General features: G+C 40.6%; 2 protein-coding genes across 8 annotated transcripts; both read left to right on the forward strand.

Annotated features, from left to right (window-relative positions):
* The first annotated feature begins 364 nt into the window (after window positions 1-364).
* On the forward strand, window positions 365-4,593 carry COMMD3 (COMM domain containing 3). 4 transcript variants are annotated; one of them, XM_019756007.3, is made up of 8 exons: window positions 401-863; window positions 2,190-2,301; window positions 2,406-2,469; window positions 2,562-2,596; window positions 2,944-3,004; window positions 3,094-3,168; window positions 3,277-3,336; window positions 4,263-4,593. In XM_019756007.3, the coding sequence occupies exons 1-8, from the start codon at window positions 725-727 to the stop codon at window positions 4,320-4,322; spliced, it is 606 nt and encodes a 201-aa protein (XP_019611566.1). In that variant the 5' UTR covers window positions 401-724; the 3' UTR covers window positions 4,323-4,593. The 4 variants fall into 4 exon arrangements, with proteins under 4 accessions (XP_074180981.1, XP_019611566.1, XP_074180982.1 ...); XM_019756008.3 differs by having other exon boundaries at window positions 442-863; window positions 3,094-3,150; XM_074324880.2 differs by lacking the exons at window positions 2,406-2,469; window positions 2,562-2,596 and having other exon boundaries at window positions 365-863.
* Window positions 4,594-5,981: 1,388 nt separating this feature from the next.
* On the forward strand, window positions 5,982-15,959 carry BMI1 (BMI1 proto-oncogene, polycomb ring finger). Of its 4 annotated transcripts, none has more exons than XM_019756000.3 (10): window positions 5,982-6,120; window positions 10,931-11,061; window positions 11,378-11,474; window positions 12,056-12,111; window positions 12,205-12,255; window positions 12,422-12,530; window positions 12,613-12,658; window positions 13,069-13,167; window positions 13,530-13,610; window positions 13,700-15,959. In XM_019756000.3, exons 2-10 carry the CDS (start codon window positions 10,950-10,952, stop codon window positions 14,027-14,029), a joined length of 981 nt encoding a protein of 326 aa, XP_019611559.1. In that variant the 5' UTR covers window positions 5,982-6,120; window positions 10,931-10,949; the 3' UTR covers window positions 14,030-15,959. The 4 variants fall into 4 exon arrangements, with proteins under 4 accessions (XP_019611559.1, XP_019611565.1, XP_019611560.1 ...); XM_019756006.3 differs by lacking the exon at window positions 5,982-6,120 and adding an exon at window positions 6,397-6,606; XM_019756001.3 differs by lacking the exon at window positions 5,982-6,120 and adding an exon at window positions 6,635-10,185.
* Window positions 15,960-18,098: the final 2,139 nt, after the last annotated feature.

Consider the following 18,098-nt stretch of genomic DNA (forward strand, 5'->3'; position numbering starts at 1 on the left):
CTTCGTGTATAATTTATTACTCCGTCAACTGCTGAAGTACACTACGTACACAAGCGCGCTATATGAATATTATATGTGTACACACACCACACACACACACACACACACACACACGCAGGAAGGAATCAATTGCCGTATCCCAGAAATGACAACAAAAAAGGAAAATTAACCAGAATTATACAACTGGATGTCTACAGTCTCACTCACAAAAGGGCAGTGCTGGGCGGTTAAGCTGTTCAATAAAAGAAACGCCACAGACTGAAAAACAACCAGTTGCCTTAAGTTGGAGCTTCCCGCAGGCTGCCGCGCTGAGCGGTGGGCGGGGAAGGCGTATTTTCGCGGGAAGTGGGACCGTGATCCCGACACCATCCACCACCTTCTAAGGGGGTTTTTCAGGGGACGCGGCTGCGGAACCCCCACAGCCGGTGACAGTCCTAGGTGAGCACCGAGGGGAAGAGAAAGCTCCGAGCGCGTCCACAAGGCGCCCCTCTCACTCGGGCTTGGCCGCTCCTGCGGCCGACGCAAAAGGAATCGGCGTCGGGCGGCGGCGGGCAGCTGGGGGCACGGGCGACGGCGCGGACAGGACAGTCGGCGGCAGAGGCCCGGGGCGGGGAGGCCGGCAGCCCGCGTTGCTGCTCCGAGCCGCGTGCGCGCGCGGCCGCATCAGCTGAGCGCGCGGTGCGTATCACGTGGTGCGCGTGTCGAAGGTCACAGCGCGCTCACAATGGAGCTCTCGGAGTTTGTGCAGAAAGGCTTCCAGTTACTAGCGGATCCCGGTTCCTTCGACTCCAACGCCTTCACGCTTCTCCTCCGGGCGGCTTTCCAGAGCCTGCTGGACGCCCAGGCGGACGAGGCCGTGTTAGGTAAGCCGCTCGGCTCTGAGGTGGATCGGCCTGGGTGGAGGGGCGCTCGGAGGAGAGCAGTGAGACCCAGCGAGAGGGGAAAGCCCCGGGAAGAGGAAGTCTCCGGGCTTTGCCCTTCGCTCCGGACGGAGTGTGGGGATGTGGCTGCCAGAACCCAGAGCGGACCCTGAGCATTGTTTTGTCCCCACATAGCCAGCTACAGGTTCCTAGCCTGATATCCCCAACCAGGCTCTTTGTTCCTTTGTAAAGCCCGTGTTTAAGTCTTGTTTGTGGCCTAAACATCTAAGGTTGCCAGCCTCGTTTGAGGCAAAGGCTGTTTGACACTTGCACTTGGGGAAAGCACCCTGGCAATTCAAGTTTTCAGTGCTAGGCTAGCAAAGGTTTTAAAGACTCTGCTTCCAAAGTAATTACTAGGTTAAATAGTGTTGACATTTTCCAATTTAGAGACTACCTGAAGTTCCTATGACCACTCCAACACTCTAGTTCCATGTGTTTTGCATAGGTTTCACGCCTACAACGTTAAAATACGGTACATTATGTTTTGTTCCGCACCAGTTATCAGGGGGCGAGTCTCTTTTAAGTGATGCGGTCAGTGATTGCGGAGTGCAGTGTTTGCATGGATTGAAGGCATATTTTAAGACAGATCGCTTTTAGATAAATTTCTTAAGTATAAATACCCTAACAATTGAAATTCTTGTGTGATTTTTCTGTAGTGTCATGAACTAAACACTTGTACAAAAGGTATGAAAGTGGAAGTTCTTTCAACGAAAATAGTAACCACCACCTGGGTTAATCTCAAAAAAACAAAAGGAGGGTGTCAAAACCTGAAAATATTTTGAAAATTATATTTAATATTCTGAACTCATGCCCACCCCTCCCTTGATGTAGTCATGTCCATGGAGCTGTTTACCCTGAAATTAATCAATCTTTAAGGAATGTTTTTTCATTCTTAAATTTATGCCCTGGAAAATATTTATTTTCTTATTTTCCTCTGAATTTACTCTATCCAGTGTTAGAAACCTCTGTATAGTTAGTAATTTTTTCTTTGGGACTATAATTTTTAAAAAACAGTAAAAATATTAAGGCAAAATAAAGGAAGATAATTGAGACCAGAAAACGGCAGAATTATTGATGTGTGCTCTTTATTATTTTGCCATTGACCTTGTTGCTCATCTCATTTACTTTTAATTGCCAGTCCTTATAGTGGAATTCTTGTTATCTTGTTAAAGGGGTTTTTTTACCCAAATTAAAATACCCTTTTTAAAAAGAAACCTGACTATAAAGAATTTATTATCACAGGCATCCCTGGCAATTGATTTATTTTAGATCACCCAGACTTGAAACATATCGACCCTGTGGTGTTAAAACATTGTCATGCAGCAGCTGCAACTTACATACTGGAAGCAGGAAAGCAAAGAGCTGACAAGTCAACTCTAAGGTACAGGATTTATTTAAATTCCATTTATTATCAAATAGTACTTTTTTGATTCCAATTTCAGTTTTTTTAATGGGAACTAAACGTTGGCTTCTTTTTTCCTTTAGCACTTATCTAGAAGACTGTAAATTTGATAGAGAGCGAATAGAACTGTTTTGCACGGAATATCAGGTTACTTCAAATTTTTTAAATTAACAATTACTATTATTCTTCTACTGTGTTTGCAAAGATGTGTTTTCTTTCTTTCTTTTTTCATCCCCCAGAATAATAAGAATTCTCTAGAAATCCTACTGGGAAGGTAGGTACTATTACAAGGTGTCAAGTTGAGCCACTTTTCACTTGCAGGTATGAATGGAGAGTGTTAGTGTGAAACAAAACGGCAAAAAATAGGGATCTTGACCAAAAGAAAGGGGCCAAAGGGCAAGTGAAACAATTGAAGTTAAGCTAATGTTTTTAAAGATAAAGTTTATTGAGATGATTTTTAAAACGCTCTTTTATTATTCAGAACTTGAAAATAAAGTTTAACAGTGTTTTAGATTCAGAATGGATTAAAATTTTGTGGGGGGTAGGCACCATTTTTAGTAAAGAAAAATACTGAAAGTTTTCTGTACATATTAAGTACAAAATTATCATTGTATCTTTCAGTATAGGAAGATCTCTCCCTCATATAATTGATGTTTCTTGGCGTTTGGAATATCAAATAAAGGTAAAGTTTAACTGTTCTCTAAGGGTATTTAGGAAACTTAAAATAAATAAAGAGTTAAAGACTGAAATGTATGTGTTGTGTTGTTTTAGACCAGTCAACTTCATAAGATGTACAGACCTGCGTATTTGGTGACCTTAAATATAGAGGTATTTATACATGTACAGGTATTTATACATGTACAGGTATTTAAGATTTAAGCCCTGTCTAAAAATTAAATGTGAAATGGACTTTAAATCTCCCTGATTTAAGTAAACAATTTTTTTCTTCCCTAGAACACTGATTCCCAATCCCACCCAGAGATTAGCTTTAGTTGCAACATGGAACAATTGCAGGTACAGTATTAGGGTCTGTGAATATGCCTATCTTTTAATAGATGTTTAATTGAGAATTATGCTTTTGGAAAGTTCAAAAGAAAAATGATTTAACCATCTGTCAGTAGATAATGAAGGCTGGTTAAGGATTTAATGGGCAGGGGACTTCAAAAGCAATATTTTAATGTAGGCTTCACTTTTGAAATTAAGATGTTACTAATAGAGAATTGATCTACATTTGCTGTCCTCTCCAATTAAAATAAACTTCTGAAGTGTAGGGTTGAATGTAAATACCTTCTATTTGTGATGAGTTTGATTCAAAAGGACAAAGCAAAATTAAGAGCGTGGCTTTCAGAAATCTTCTTTGCTTTCAGACATTGAATTAAACTTTCAAAACAGGATTTTTAAACAGTGGTTTTAAATGACTTTTGATAAAGGGGGAAGTATACATAAAATTCTAAAACTGTTTATATTGCCAATGTAAGACTGGGGAAATTCAAAACTATATTGATTAGTGGACATGAGAACGAATTTATTTCTTACCACTTAAAAAAATGAAGATTATTGCTTGAAATGTTGATTAAATTGAATTTTCCAAAAGGAATCTCCTGCAGAGTTGTTTTAATGTAACCATTAAGCTAACTTTAAACTTTCAGAAAATGTGCATACAGCATAATCTTTGTTAGATAACTAGATACTCCTTCTTGTTAAAAAGAGTTGGTTAGAAATCATATTTCAAGTCTGAGGGCAAGTAGCCAACTTGAAGATGAGCTATTTTAAAGGAAAACCTTCTTTTGAAGGATACTGGTTTGTCAAAGGTTAATATCCTTGTGTATTTTAAATTTGTTTAGAAAGTGTCTCCCGACTTTTTTCTTGCATCTTTCTCAAAGTTGGATATTTCTTTCCTGTTTTATCCTAAAAAACGTGGCATTATATATGTCTTCTAGGACTTAGTGGGGAAACTTAAAGATGCTTCAAAAAGCCTAGAAAGAGCAACTCAGTTGTAACTCGGGGAAGTTAGCGATCTGCCCGGGTCTAGAAGACCAGGAACGCCTTGCCGTCGGCCGAACCATCATTTGAGCGAGCTTGGATGTCCTCCTTTTCAACTCATCAATTTTGACACTCATTTTTTTTACACTTGTGAGAGTTCAGAGGGAAATTCTGCCTAAGTATTTGAATCGTTAGTATGAACTGTACATTGATACCATTGTGATCTTTTTTCAAGTCTTACAAAAGAAAATAGTATTTACACTCCGAATAAATAAGATTCCACCAAAAGTGGTGAGCGTTTGTTTGGATTTGAGTTTGTGTGTCAATTATTACTCTGAAGACAGAACGATTAGCGTTAACTTTCAACGATCTCTTTTTCTCTGGATGAAAGTTAAGCACAGTGGGAAAGGATGCGATCTCCGGGGTTTATTGAAGACCCCAGTTTCGGGATTTGGGGAGCTGGCGCGGTCTCTCCGTGGCGGGAAGCCCGCCCGTCCCGTTACCTGCGCGGGAGGGCTCGCCTGCAGGCGGACCCTCGCCCGCGGGGTTCCCGAAGCCAGGCCCGGCCAGCCCTCGCGGGGAGCCCTTGCCCGGAGCTACCGGCTGCCCGCGCGCGCCCTGCCTCGGCTGTGGCGGGCGGGGTAGGGGGCCGGCGCGGCCGCGGGAAGGCAGGGGCGGGCGCTGTTGTTTCCGCGAGCCCAACTCGGGCGCAGGTTCTGCGCCGCGGCGCCAGAGTCTGGGCCACAGCCCATGGGGACAGCAGGGCCGAGCGGGGGGGCAGTGACCGGTGGCCCGCTCTCCTTGGCGGGAGCCCGTGGACGTGTGCGCCGCAGGCGGAGGCGGACGGCAGAAAGAAAGAAATAACGGGGGGTGGGGTGGGCTGAGCTGCGTGCGGGGCCGAAGCGACGCCCTCGCCGAGAGCAGGGTGGCGCGTGTGGCATTGTGGAGAAATGTCTCTGCAGCCGCGCCAGCGCCGCTGCACCCGCGCAGAGCGAGGGGGAGGGGGCCGTGTCGCGCTCCTCGGATGGGAGGGGGCGGCCGCGGGCCCGACTACACCGACACTAATTCCCAGGCCGCCCTTAAGGAATGAGGGGAGCACGTGACCCGGTGGGGGGGCTGCGGGGGGAGGGGGCGGGCAGACTGAGCCATTTTGGAGCCGGTGTCAGTTTCCACTCTGCCTTCAGCGGTGCATTTTTTTCCACCCTCCCCTCCCCCCTCTCATCCTTCCTCCCCTCCCCCAGCCTCTCGCACGCACACACACGGCGCCCCCCACCCTCCCTCCTCCCCCCCTAGCAACTATGAAATAATCGTAGTATTAAAGGCAGAGATCGGGGCGAGACAATGGGGATGTTGGCGAGGGAGCCCCGATCCGGATTAGAAACACCTCCCAGCCCCGCAGAATAATACTGATCGCGCCCCCTCCGCGCGCTCCCTCCCCCGAGTGCGGAGCGGGAGGAGGCGGCGGCGGCCGAGGAGGAGGAGGAGGAGGAGGAGGAGGAGGAGGAGGAGGAGGAGGAGGAGGAGGAGGAGGAGGCCCAGGAGGAGGAGGTGTTGGAGGCCGAGGAGGAGGAGGAGGCCGAGGCGGAGAAGGAGGCCGAGGCGAAGGAGGAGGAGGAGGCCGGGCTGGGGAGGCAGCATGAGCCGAGCGCAGCGGCCGCGGCTCCTCTCGGCTGCGCTCGTTGCCCATTGACAGCGGCGTCTGCAGCTCGCTTCAAGATGGCCGCTTGGCTCACATTCATTTTCTGCTGAACGACTTTTAACTTTCATTGTCTTTTCCGCCCGCTTCGATCGCCTCTCGCCAGCTGCTTTTTCTGGGTACGTAGGAGGCGAGGCGCACCCGGGCCGGGGCCGGGGGCCGGCGGGGGCCGTGCGGGGCTCGGGCCGGCCGCGGGTGGACGGGGAACGGCCCCCCCGCGCCTCGCCCCGCCGGCCGGGAGGGCGCTGACAGCGTGGGCGCCGAGCCCCGCGCCGCCGCCCGCCGCCGCCACCCGCCGGCCCCGCGCGCCGCCCGGCCCCGCGCGCCACCCGCGCCCGCGAGCGCGCGCCCGCGCCGCCCGCCGACTCCCGCGGCGCCGAGACCGACCCGCAGCCCGCGCCGCGCCGCCGCCGCCGCCAGCCCGGCTCGGCGCGGCTCCAGCCGCCGCCCGCTCAGCTCCGGACGCGCCGCGCGCGGCCCCACGTTTTAGTTCCTTTCTCCCCCCAGCGCCCCTCTACACCCTTGCGACGCACATGGCCCCCGAGAAGAACACTTGTGTTTGCAGCCTCTGCAGCTCTCGCGGCCACGGCGCCCTTTGTTGAGAGGTAGATTTTGATGAAACGGGGACGGGTTCCTGAAATCGGGAGCTGCTTGGGTCAAGTGGCTTCCCTCCTCTCCCGAAGAAAGGGCTTTGGAGGGGTTTAAACAGCCAGAGAACTCCCCCATTTTATAGGGACGGGTTACGTGGGGGGTAGCGGTCCCGCCAAGGTGGATGTTAGACTGGAGAGAGACGAAACAAAAATGTTATTAACTTAAGTTGGAGGGACACTTGTGTGAAATTGGATGGCTTGTAAGATGGCGGTTCCCAGTTGTTTCCAAGGTCTCCTGCATTTGTGTTTAAAATGGTAAAGTTTAAAGGTGTTATTTGTTGGTAGCCTTGAATAAGTTATCTAAACATCACTTGGGACGTGCTCACTGGGAAGTGGGCATTTCAAATTTGGAGCTTTTTTTGGAGTGATGATGGTGACTGGATGTTAGTCTTGCAGGAGGTTTCCTTTCTTTCGAGCTTCTTTTTCCTCTTTTTCTTTTTTTCTTTTTTTTTTTTTTTTCCCCCTTTTGGACACTACAGTTTTTCTCTCAACCTCTACTATGGGAACCATGACTGAAGTCCACTACGTTTTATAGATTTTGCTAAATGTCAGGATAGGTCATGTGGTAAAGAGATGCTTGGAAAAGAGGCACTGAAAACTTACTTGAATGTGTTTACGCAGTCTTTTGGGTTTGACAGCGATATAGCATGATCTTTTCCCCAGAGATTTACAGTTAATAATTGGAAGTAAACAAGTAGAGAAACTTTGATCATTCCCAATTGCAATGAAAGGATTTAGTGGGCTTAGTGGTCACGGTTCAATATTTGAAAGAGAAGCATGCATTAACCCCTCCCCTTAAAGTAGGCAAAATTCTGGGCATATTTATCCAAATCCAAGTGTAGGTTTGTGTTACCTGAAATGTTATGAGTAGTTCAACCTATATTTCATAGGAACCTTAACCTCCAAGTTTTGGAAACACATTATAAGCTACATTAAACACTTGAAACTTAAGGACGCAAATTGTTAACAGTATATACTAATTTATGATATTGTATTAACATTTTAGTTTTAAGTAGATTGATCAGAATCCTTAGAGGTTGATTTTATGGGCAAATGTATATATTAATACTTGAGTTTATTCCCATACTTCTGCCCCAGCGTGCAAAGGTGTTTGAAATAGTCTACCTGTTCAAGTTATACACCTAGTAACAATCTTTAAAGCCATTATTAAAGTAACTGTGTGTGCACGTGTATACACACACATTTTTGTAAGAAAATTGAGCATTTCATTATACTTGATAAATCCATTAATACTCTACCACCAAGTTCTTGGATGTGCATTAAATGCCCAAATAGGCAAAATTCCCCCTAGGACCCAAGGTAACTCCTACTTCACCCATACTTGTATTAGGCTGTGAGCTCCAAGTGGGGTTATGGAGTTCATTTGCATTTCTTAGATTGTAATAGTCAAGCTGATTGTTAACATAAGAAACTTGTTTCTGTTTTCCTTCATTTTGACATTGCTGGTGTTAGGCCTCCAACCAAACTGACAGACCCAACTGAGTATGCTGTAATGGCAAGTTTTAACTATTATTTTTACTATTAAATATTTGGTGCATTTTTGCTTGCCTAACTGGCAGTTACTGTGTTGGAACCTAGAAGGTTTCCATTTCTGAGGTGCAGATGTTTCTTTAACCTTATCAGCATGTCAAACACTTTCAAAGTCTTCATTAAGCTGCCAGTACTTTCAAGTGGCATAAAAAGACAAAGAACTGATTTTTATATAAGTAACAAAGTAGTACTTACTAGCATTGTAAATGATAATAGGGTTGTGGCCAAATTCTTCTGAACTGAGGTAGAGGAGTTCAGGAATTGTGTGAATTAAGACTTAAGATGAATTTTGAAAGGATTTTGGTGAAGTATATGTAACTTAAATATTCAAAGCCAACCAGTAGATAATCCCCCACTAAATCTTGATTGTTCTCTGTGCTCATATTTGTGTTTGTCTGCTGGTGTTGGTTTCCTGTAAGGTAGAGAAGTAAAGGCAGCAATTTTTATTGAAGCTCTTAACCTAAGTTCATGATCTGTGGAGTTAATATGATATGATTTCACAGGCAGATAGAAGTATCACCTTGTTAACGATCTTTCTAGGAAAGATCCTGCGGTGTCACAAGGAGACTTTTAAGAATCAAGAACGCTTGTCTTTAATCATCAAGTACAGTGGATTTAAATACTGCTACTCTTCAGGGACACTGCGCCACCCACAACTCCTCTGCAACCCCACTTAGATTTATATCGACAATATGTTGACAATAGTCTTCTAAACAAATAACCCAGAGATAACAGGAGTCACACATGAAGTTTTCTGGTTGAAGTCTCTGGTTGCCACTGTAGGCACTTTCATGAAAGAGATTTTGTTTTGTTTTCACCGTTTTTTAGACTTTAAAGCTTTTAGTTTCAGTCATGGAGGTATGTTGATTGGTATTTCCCTCTTGTGCATTAAAATTGCCTAAGAATTAAAACCTCAGATACATCTTCAAGTTTCACAAGCTCCTAGATTTCTACTCAAGCTTTGAAAATGTACTTCAGACAGATCTAGCAGCTTAGTCGTATTTCAGGTTCTGAAATGAATGAAGTGGGGGTAAGAATTGTATTTTTCAAGAATACTACCTGAAGTAATTGACTTCCCTGATTGTCCGCTGGTTTGTTGTTGCTGACAGTTCCCCACCATGAGTCTTTATAACATATGATGTCTGTTGGGAATATCATTTCATCGTGTGAGGGTTTGTATGGAGGTTAGGCTGAGAAAATGACATTTGTTTTTCTCTCCTATCGTTGCTCTGGGTTGACAAGGTGTTGATTTAGTGTTGGGAATGAGCTGGTCACATGGTTCTTTACATACTGTCACTATCTTACCGATTAAAGTAGTTTTTCTTGCCTCCAGCATAGCTCAAACAAAACACAGGGTTTTGCTCCCTCCTTGTCTTCTTGTAAAACAGATTTCAGTTTTCAGCCTTTCCAAAACTTTGTATCGCTTATCTAATCTACAGGAGAAGTTCATATTAGAGAAGAAAGCTTTAAAGAGGTTCAGTTCAATAAACATCTCTGCAATTTGAGCCTTGACGGTTTCGGGCTAAGTGCACAGTTGGCAATTCTCAAAAGATCCCTTCGTGAAAATTTTGACCTAGTGATTGCTAACAGGGGAGACCAAAAGAGTCAAGATCTGAAAGCTCTTCGCACGGAGTCAACGTGGAGAGAGGCCCCCAACAGTGTCCGTAATGGCCGGGAGTGCGGATTGCATTTTCATTTACCACTCGCCAGCTCCCGGGTCCCTCAGGCTGCCGGCCGGACTGCCACGGGCAGGGATCCAGCTCCCCAGCGCCGTGGGCCTCGTGGGGTTGCCCCACCCCCGCGCTGCATCGCCCGCACCCCACCCCGCCCCCGCGCCGGCCCCGCCCCCCGCGCCGTGCCGGCCCCTCCCCCGCGCCCTCCTCTGCTGCTACCTCCGCCGGGCTGCCCCGCACACCCGCCGAAGCTCCGGGCTCGGCCAGCTCCGCGCAGAGTTGTAGCGGTGGCCGGATGCCAAGTGTAAGTGTAAGTTGCTATGGAAACCCCGACAGAGGCGAGTTCCGAATCCGGAGCGAGACGGAGCCCCGGGCGCTGCCGCTGCCGGATCCGCCCCTCGCATCCCGGTCCTGGGCGTCCGTGCACTCAGGCCCCAGCCCGAGGCCGACTTGAGGTGTTTCTCCTGCGGCCCCAACACCCAGCTCCGGAAATGCCAGGGATGCAGATAGAGCAGAATTTTTTTCCCCTTTGTATTGCGTAAAAACGTGCCAGGTTCTGGTTGCTGGAAGCGCCTAAAACAACAGGAACCCCTGGAAAATCAGGGCAAGCTCCGGGATTTTCAATTGAAGATCGATAGGAAAGTTTTACAATAAATTTGGAGACCCTGAACACGCTCTAGCGATTGGTAAATATCTGCGGGGACTCTGTGGCGTCTGCAGAAGCCGTGGGGCTGTAAGGCTGGAGGACAAATGGGAGAAAGAGACACGAATACTCTTAGCTCCCAGCCCCCACCTCAGACCTTTTCTTCACCCTGCTAGAATGACCTGAAGGACCGCAAGTTACTTTAGTTGGAACCTTTTTCACCATTTCAGTAGAATTGATTCAAGTCTGATTAGTAAGTTTCTTCTGTAGAAAACGTTTGGACAGTTTAGCTGCTAACAATGTTAAATGAGTTTTATGAGCTCCTCAGCATTTCAGAGTGTATAGTTACTAGGAATGGGAGATAATGTTGATTCTCTTTCCGTGAATTATAGTCAATATTTCTGTCTTGCAGAATCTTTTCTCAAGCAGAAATGCATCGAACAACCAGAATCAAGATTACTGAGCTAAATCCCCACCTAATGTGTGTGCTTTGTGGAGGGTACTTCATTGATGCCACAACCATAATAGAATGTCTACATTCCTGTAAGTACAAGTTTTAGACCTTTTTGTGTCACGTATATTTAATATTTCATCCTGAAATAGGAAAACTTAACAGTTTGCAATCCTTAAGAATGCTAGTACATAGTGATGGAATCGTTTTCTTCTTATGCATTTAGTGACTTTTAATCGTATTTAGTAAAATATAAGTATGCAATGTATAAGTGTTCTCAGGATATTTAGTTTATTTAATAGGAAATGTCTTTTGGCATTTATCATTTTGCTATTCTCCTTTTCTGAGACTAATTTTAATGTTTAGCATATAATTTCTGAATTTAACAAAATGTGTTTCTACTTCTAGTCTGTAAAACGTGTATTGTACGTTACCTGGAGACCAGCAAGTATTGTCCTATCTGTGATGTCCAAGTTCACAAAACCAGACCACTACTGAATATAAGGTAGAAAAATGTTTAAAATCATTGTTTGAAATTATTAGAATTGCATCATTTAGTGAAGGTTACCCTGTTTATTTCTTACAAAAATTTACCAAATCCCCACCTAATGTATGAGCTTTGTGATGGGTAACCTTTAATTTCTTGCCACATTAATACTAACTAGTTTTTAAACAATGTTCAGTGTTATTCAAGTGATTCTAAAATTTTTAAAAACCATCTTTTAAAAACTGAATCAGTTCTCCATTTTTTGCATTGTTTTATTGACTTCATGACAGGCAAATAAATGTGTTTAAAGTGCTTCCATTTTCTTTATTCTCTTTCATGTTAGCTAATTTAGTAACGACTCAGTGAAATGTGAAGAATTTATTAGTGAATATAAAAGTAAAGTATTTTTCTACTGATTTAAAAGAATGCTACTACATAAAGAACTTTTATTTTCATAATTGTTATTGACTTAGTTGTAGACAGTGTCACAATCAAATAACATTTTATAGCAACAAGAAAACAGATTCTATAATTTATGGATATTTTTAGTTTTTGTCATCTTAATTGATAGTTTACTTTTCTAATTTATTATTTTTCAGGTCAGATAAAACTCTTCAAGATATTGTATACAAATTAGTTCCAGGACTTTTCAAAAGTGAGTAACTTGCTTAAAAAAATGAATTTTTAAAAAGTATTTATAGGTTTTAGCCACTATACCAAATATTTAAGTCTTTTTTACTCCCTTTAGATGAAATGAAGAGAAGAAGAGATTTTTATGCAGCTCATCCTTCAGCTGATGGTAAACTCTTTGAAGGGGGGAGGACATTTTATTTGGAGGGAATACTTATTCAGTAACTTACTAAAATTGAATGTAATCTCAAGTACCACTTCTATTTTCCTACATGTATATAATATTTAATTAAGTATTTAATTTTTAAAAATTGAATTTCAACATGTCTTTATAGCTGCCAATGGTTCTAATGAAGACAGAGGAGAAGTTGCAGATGAAGATAAGAGAATTATAACCGATGATGAGATAATAAGTTTATCTATTGAATTCTTTGACCAGAACAGGTAAATTCTTTAAGAAATGTGTTTATTATGTTTATATGTTTATTAGATACATTGTTCCACTAATAAATTATCTGTTTCTTAGATTGGATCGGAAAGTAAACAAAGACAAGGAGAAATCTAAGGAGGAGGTATGTTCCATGTCACAAAAACATGAAACATAGTTTAGATTCTAAATTTTATGAGTGTGTGTTACTCTTTAGAATATTCCAGGGTCAAATGATGCTGTCAGAAGAAAATTGTCATGTTTGGTGTTTAAGAATGATCTATATCTGATAGTTAACATACAGAATTTATTTTATATATTATTGCTATTCTTATAAAATACTTTACATAATTAATGTTTAATACGCTGATATACTTAAAGTTTTTTTTATTATACCAGGAATCTGTTCATTTAGTATTTATAAAAATAGTATAGTTGAGAATTTAGTCACATCCCAGTTTGGGGGATGCCTTTTATCTATTCAGGCAATCTAATTTAAACTTTTTTTAATCTGAAAGTTAAGAATAAAAAAGTTACTTTTCTAAATGTACTTAGGTGAATGATAAAAGATATTTACGATGCCCAGCAGCAATGACTGTGATGCACCTAAGAAAGTTTCTCAGAAGTAAAATGGACATACCTAATACTTTCCAGGTATCTACTTTATAGTCTTCATACATTTTACATAGATTTTTAAAAAATTTAGTCACTTTTTTCTCTTTGGATTCTGAACCCAAAATGCAACAGAAATTTTTAAAATTTAATTTCGCACTTACCTTGAAATATCTCAAAATGTTTAGTATAAATTCTGTTTTATGCTATGAAAATAAATCCCTTAATAACTTCAGGAAATATTTCACCTTATTTGAGGTTTTAAGAGGGATTCTTTCTTTGTCCAAATGTTTGGAGAAGATGTTTTTTAAAGCATTTTTGGATTATGTTTAGATGACCAAAAAAATCTAGATTTACCTTTGTTCTTTGTTATACTTAATAATTGAAATACTGTTTTTCAATAGATTGATGTTATGTATGAAGAGGAACCTTTAAAGGATTATTATACACTAATGGATATTGCCTACATTTATACCTGGAGAAGAGTAAGTAACATGTCTAATACTTGCAGATTATTGTGGTGAACTGCATTTAAAGAATTAAGGCTGATTTTTTTTTCCTTTTAACTTTGTAGAATGGTCCGCTTCCTTTGAAATACAGAGTTCGACCTACTTGTAAAAGAATGAAGATCAGTCACCAGAGAGATGGACTGACAAATACTGGAGAACTGGAAAGTGACTCTGGGAGTGACAAGGCCAACAGCCCAGCAGGAGGTATTCCCTCCACCTCTTCTTGTTTGCCTAGCCCCAGTACTCCAGTTCAGTCTCCTCATCCTCAGTTTCCTCACATTTCCAGTACTATGAATGGAACCAGCAACAGCCCCAGCGGTAACCACCAATCTTCCTTTGCCAATAGACCTCGAAAATCGTCAGTAAATGGGTCATCAGCAACTTCATCTGGTTGATACCTGAGACTGTTAAGGAAAAAAATTTTAAACCCCTGATTTATATAGCTATCTTCATGCCATTACAGCTTTATAGATGCTAATACATGTGACTGTCGTCCAATTTGCTTTCTTTTGTAGTGACATTAAATTTGGCTATAAAAGATGGACTAGATGTGATACTCATATGGACGTTAATTGAAAAGAAAGATTGTTCCTATAAAGAATTGGTTTCTGCAAAGGCAGGCAAGATTTTTTTTTTTCTGTGTGTTAGGAAAGGTATGAAATGGTTTCTGTAACCGCTGTTTGGATTTGAAAATATTCTGCAGTGGATATAAACATTGGGCCATAGTTTGTTAATCTCAACTAACGCCTACATTACATTCTCCTTGATTGTTCTTGTTATTAAGCTGTTTTGTGAACCTGTAGAAAACAAGTGCTTTTTATCTGGAAATTCAACAAACAGAAAGAATATGCATAGAATAATGCATTCTATGTAGCCATGTCACTGTGAATAACGATTTCTTGCATATTTAGCCATTTTGATTCCTATTTGATTTTTACTTCTCTGTTGCTACGCAAAACCGATCAAAGGAAAGTAAACTTCAGTTTTACAATCTGTATGTCTAAAAGCGGGTACTACCGTTTATTTTACTGACTTGTTTAAATGATTCGCTTTTGTAAGAATCAGATGGCATTATGCTTGTTGTACAATGCCATATTGGTATATGACATAACAGGAAACAGTATTGTATGATATATTTATAAATACTATAAAGAAAATATTGTGTTTCATGCATTCAGAAATGGTTGTTAAAATTCTCCCAACTGGTTCGACCTTTGCAGATACCCTACGTTTGAGCCTCATGGGCATAGAATATTTTTAATATGGATATCTAATTCTAAAATCTTTTTCCATTGGAAGCAATTGGCAAATCATAATACTGACTTTCTCTAGTGATACATGTTTACTTTTAAAATATATTGTTGCAGTAAAGAAAAACTTCTAATTTGGAAATAGTGTCTTTATTTCCTGATGCTTATGAGGAAATTAATGTGTTTTTAAAATGCATATTCATCACTATAATCCTAAAACAAATTTTTAAGTAAACCAGCAAATTGCTGGAAGAAGGCATTTTATCTAAAATTATTTTAATATGTGGTATAGCAGTAATATCAAATTTAAGATTTTGCTTTTACAGTTATAAACAATGGCATATGCTGTCTCCCTAATGTCTGGAAATAGAAGCAATTTATTATGAGCTTCTATAGGTATTAATTTTTAAATAGAGTGAGCATGTCGAATTTAAAATACGAATAACCCCAATAACTTTCAGTTTGTATTTTGCTTTGGTCGAACTTGGTGTGTGTTCATCACCCATCAGTTATTTGTGAGGGTGTTTATTCTATATGAATATTGTTTCATGTTTGTATGGGAAAATTGTAGCTAAACATTTCATTGTCCCCAGTCTGCAAAAGAAGCACAATTCTATTGCTTTGTCTTGCTTATAGTCATTAAATCATTACTTTTACATATATTGCTGTTACTTCTGCTTTCTTTAAAAATACAGTAAATGAAGTTTTATGAAACCACAAAATACATATATTTTTATTTTGACCTAAATTTGTACAGTCCCACTGTAAGTGTTTCTAATTATAGATGTAAAATTTCATTTGTATTTGGGGGAAAAAATCCAATGAAAAGGATATTCATTTAGAAAATAGCTGAGATTTTAATAAAAATTTGATATGAAAAGCACAATGTGCAGAAGTTTTAGAAACCCTATTGTGGATAACAACAGGTAAAAGCTAAAGAGAATCCATTGCTGTCTTAAGTAGTGATGTTGCTAAGAAGTATATGATTTGTTGTATAATTGCTTGAAAGCCCAACTGAAAGATGTATGTTTATTTACTCTCTAATCTTTGAAGTAAAAATTCCCCATGTTTGCCAGTTTTGGTGAATTTAACTCATTTTTCTAGGCCTCAAGTTTTTCATGATGTTATCTAAGACAAGAGTTTGTTAATGGAAGTTTCAAGTGGTATTCTTACTTTGGATGGTCATGTGTATAAAAAATGAAAAAATATTTTTCAAAGGCTAAAAACTTCAAATGTTAGTGGACTGTCATTTGACTTAACACAAAGCCAAGTTGTAAGATCAACATGGAACTTAGACTTTACATCTCAACCTTTTTATGATGGACCTTTGCATTTATGGCTTAATACTTAACATACTTGAAAACATGTCCATTTATTTTATTTGAAAGAGGATGTTTTTCCCTACTCAATTTGAAAATTGCTTAAGTATTAAAGGATATTTCAGCTAAAATTTGTCTTAATAAAACAGAAGAAAGATTACAATGTGTCGCATTCTCGCAGAACCAGCCATCACAGTTGTGACAATTAAGATTTAAAACTTTTGCTAAACTACCACTTTAAAAAATTCCAACCAAAAATCCATATCAAAGCTGCTAACTTTGTAACTCTTAGCAGTAAAAGTCGGGTACATGAAAAGTTGGCTTTAAGTTTGGCTTTTGCTTCTCAAAAGTATTCTAGAATTCTATAACGCAAAGTTAGTGCTAACAAAATACTCCACAGAAAATGCCTAAATTGGTTTCACAGATTTTAGCTTAAATGCAGAAAGAATGAGGCTGGTTGCTGTTGTGTAAATAGTGATCCGTCTTGGCTTTACACTTGCATACTACTTTACAAGTACTTTGTGCTTTTAAAATTGCCGGCCGTTAATTGGACTAAGTTGAAAAAAAAAAGTTGCCTACAGTTAGTTGACTTAACCTACCAACCGTTTTGCTTGTTGCCACGTCCGATCGTGTGTGCAAATGTTGGGATCTCTGGAGGTATGCAACAGGCAGAGTAAACTGGTACGGGATTTTCTTCATTTTTTCCTCTTACTCTTTTCCCAATATTTGGAGTTTCAGTTCATTTGTGAAAGTCTTTTTGTTACACTCCTATAGGCCTACCAAGATAAAATTTTGATACGAAATATTAATAGGAATTTAATAGGAACCCATGTAACATACTACTTGCACTGGCCAACAAGATATGAATATGTTTGGTTTTTAAAAAATAGCTTATGGTAATTTTTTGAGGGGATCGGATTTTACTTTTAGAAACAATTTATATAGGTAACCTAGTCTCAGAATCCTGGGGTGATGGAAGTTTTATTTTTCTCATTTTTCTTTATATTTTAAAGGTTTGATAAATATATATATATTTTTCTTTTCATTACTGCTGGAATGACAGTTGGAAATTCTGATTTAGTTTAGTGCTTCCCCCATACAGTCTAACTCACATTTTATCCAAAACCAAAGGTCTAAATTACACTTAAAATGAACATTTAAAAAAAACATATACTTTTAAAGACATTTAATGGTGCAAAAAGCACAGAACGCAGTTCCAGAATAAGACTCTTGGGTTAGATAATGTCATTTCATTTGAGGATGTTTCTTCAAGTATAAAATTAACAGTACAACAGGTGATTCACTCTAAAAAAAAATTCTAACTCCTCCAAGATAAAACCTTCAACTAAACTGGTACCACAGAATTCATATGGACGGGTCCTTTACAAGGAAGAGAAAGTCGCCTATTGGAGCCTCCCAGTAAATCAGACTTGGGAAATACCACGCGAAGACCTTGAGCCTGTAGATTTTCAAGATCGTCCAGTTGTGATTATGAAAGTCTCCGAAAATGTTTACACAGTAGAGTGTTTCCTGTTTCCGTAGTTAATTTTTTTAACGTCTTTTCTTCTTTTGGTTCTTGAAACGGATTTCCTTTATTTGCACCAGTTTCTTTTTCTTAGTGTGCAATTTCTAGAGGTCTCATAAAGACTTCACTATCAACTTTTGTCTTCATCAAGTCGTCGGCATCAAAAGGTATTTATCCCTGGAAGGGCTACTCTAAGATCCTGTGGGTTTTCTGAAGAAGTTCAAGTGCACGTAGAAAACTCATCCCGAAGTCTCTTTTAACCCTTCAAATAAATAGTAGACACTCAATAAAAACTTTCAGTGAACGAGTTAAATTACTCCCATTCTTTTAACTCTTGTCTTAAAATATTCTTCCTTCCAGAGACTATCAA

The sequence above is a fragment of the Rhinolophus sinicus genome, chromosome 1 (genome assembly GCF_057876585.1).
Source record: "Rhinolophus sinicus isolate RSI-liver-muscle chromosome 1, RSI-T2T, whole genome shotgun sequence".
NCBI lineage: Eukaryota > Metazoa > Chordata > Mammalia > Chiroptera > Rhinolophidae > Rhinolophus > Rhinolophus sinicus.

Bases quoted from the DNA above. Each gene is read 5' to 3' on its own strand.
- COMMD3 (XM_019756007.3), top strand. From the start codon at position 725: ATGGAGCTCTCGGAGTTTGTGCAGAAAGGCTTCCAGTTACTAGCGGAT. The intron at 2,470-2,561 runs GTTACTTCAAAT...TTCATCCCCCAG, and splicing joins TGTTTTGCACGGAATATCAG to AATAATAAGAATTCTCTAGA. The intron at 3,005-3,093 runs GTAAAGTTTAAC...GTGTTGTTTTAG, and splicing joins GTTTGGAATATCAAATAAAG to ACCAGTCAACTTCATAAGAT.
- BMI1 (XM_019756000.3), top strand. From the start codon at position 10,950: ATGCATCGAACAACCAGAATCAAGATTACTGAGCTAAATCCCCACCTA. The intron at 11,062-11,377 runs GTAAGTACAAGT...TTCTACTTCTAG, and splicing joins AATAGAATGTCTACATTCCT to TCTGTAAAACGTGTATTGTA. The intron at 12,112-12,204 runs GTGAGTAACTTG...TACTCCCTTTAG, and splicing joins AGTTCCAGGACTTTTCAAAA to ATGAAATGAAGAGAAGAAGA.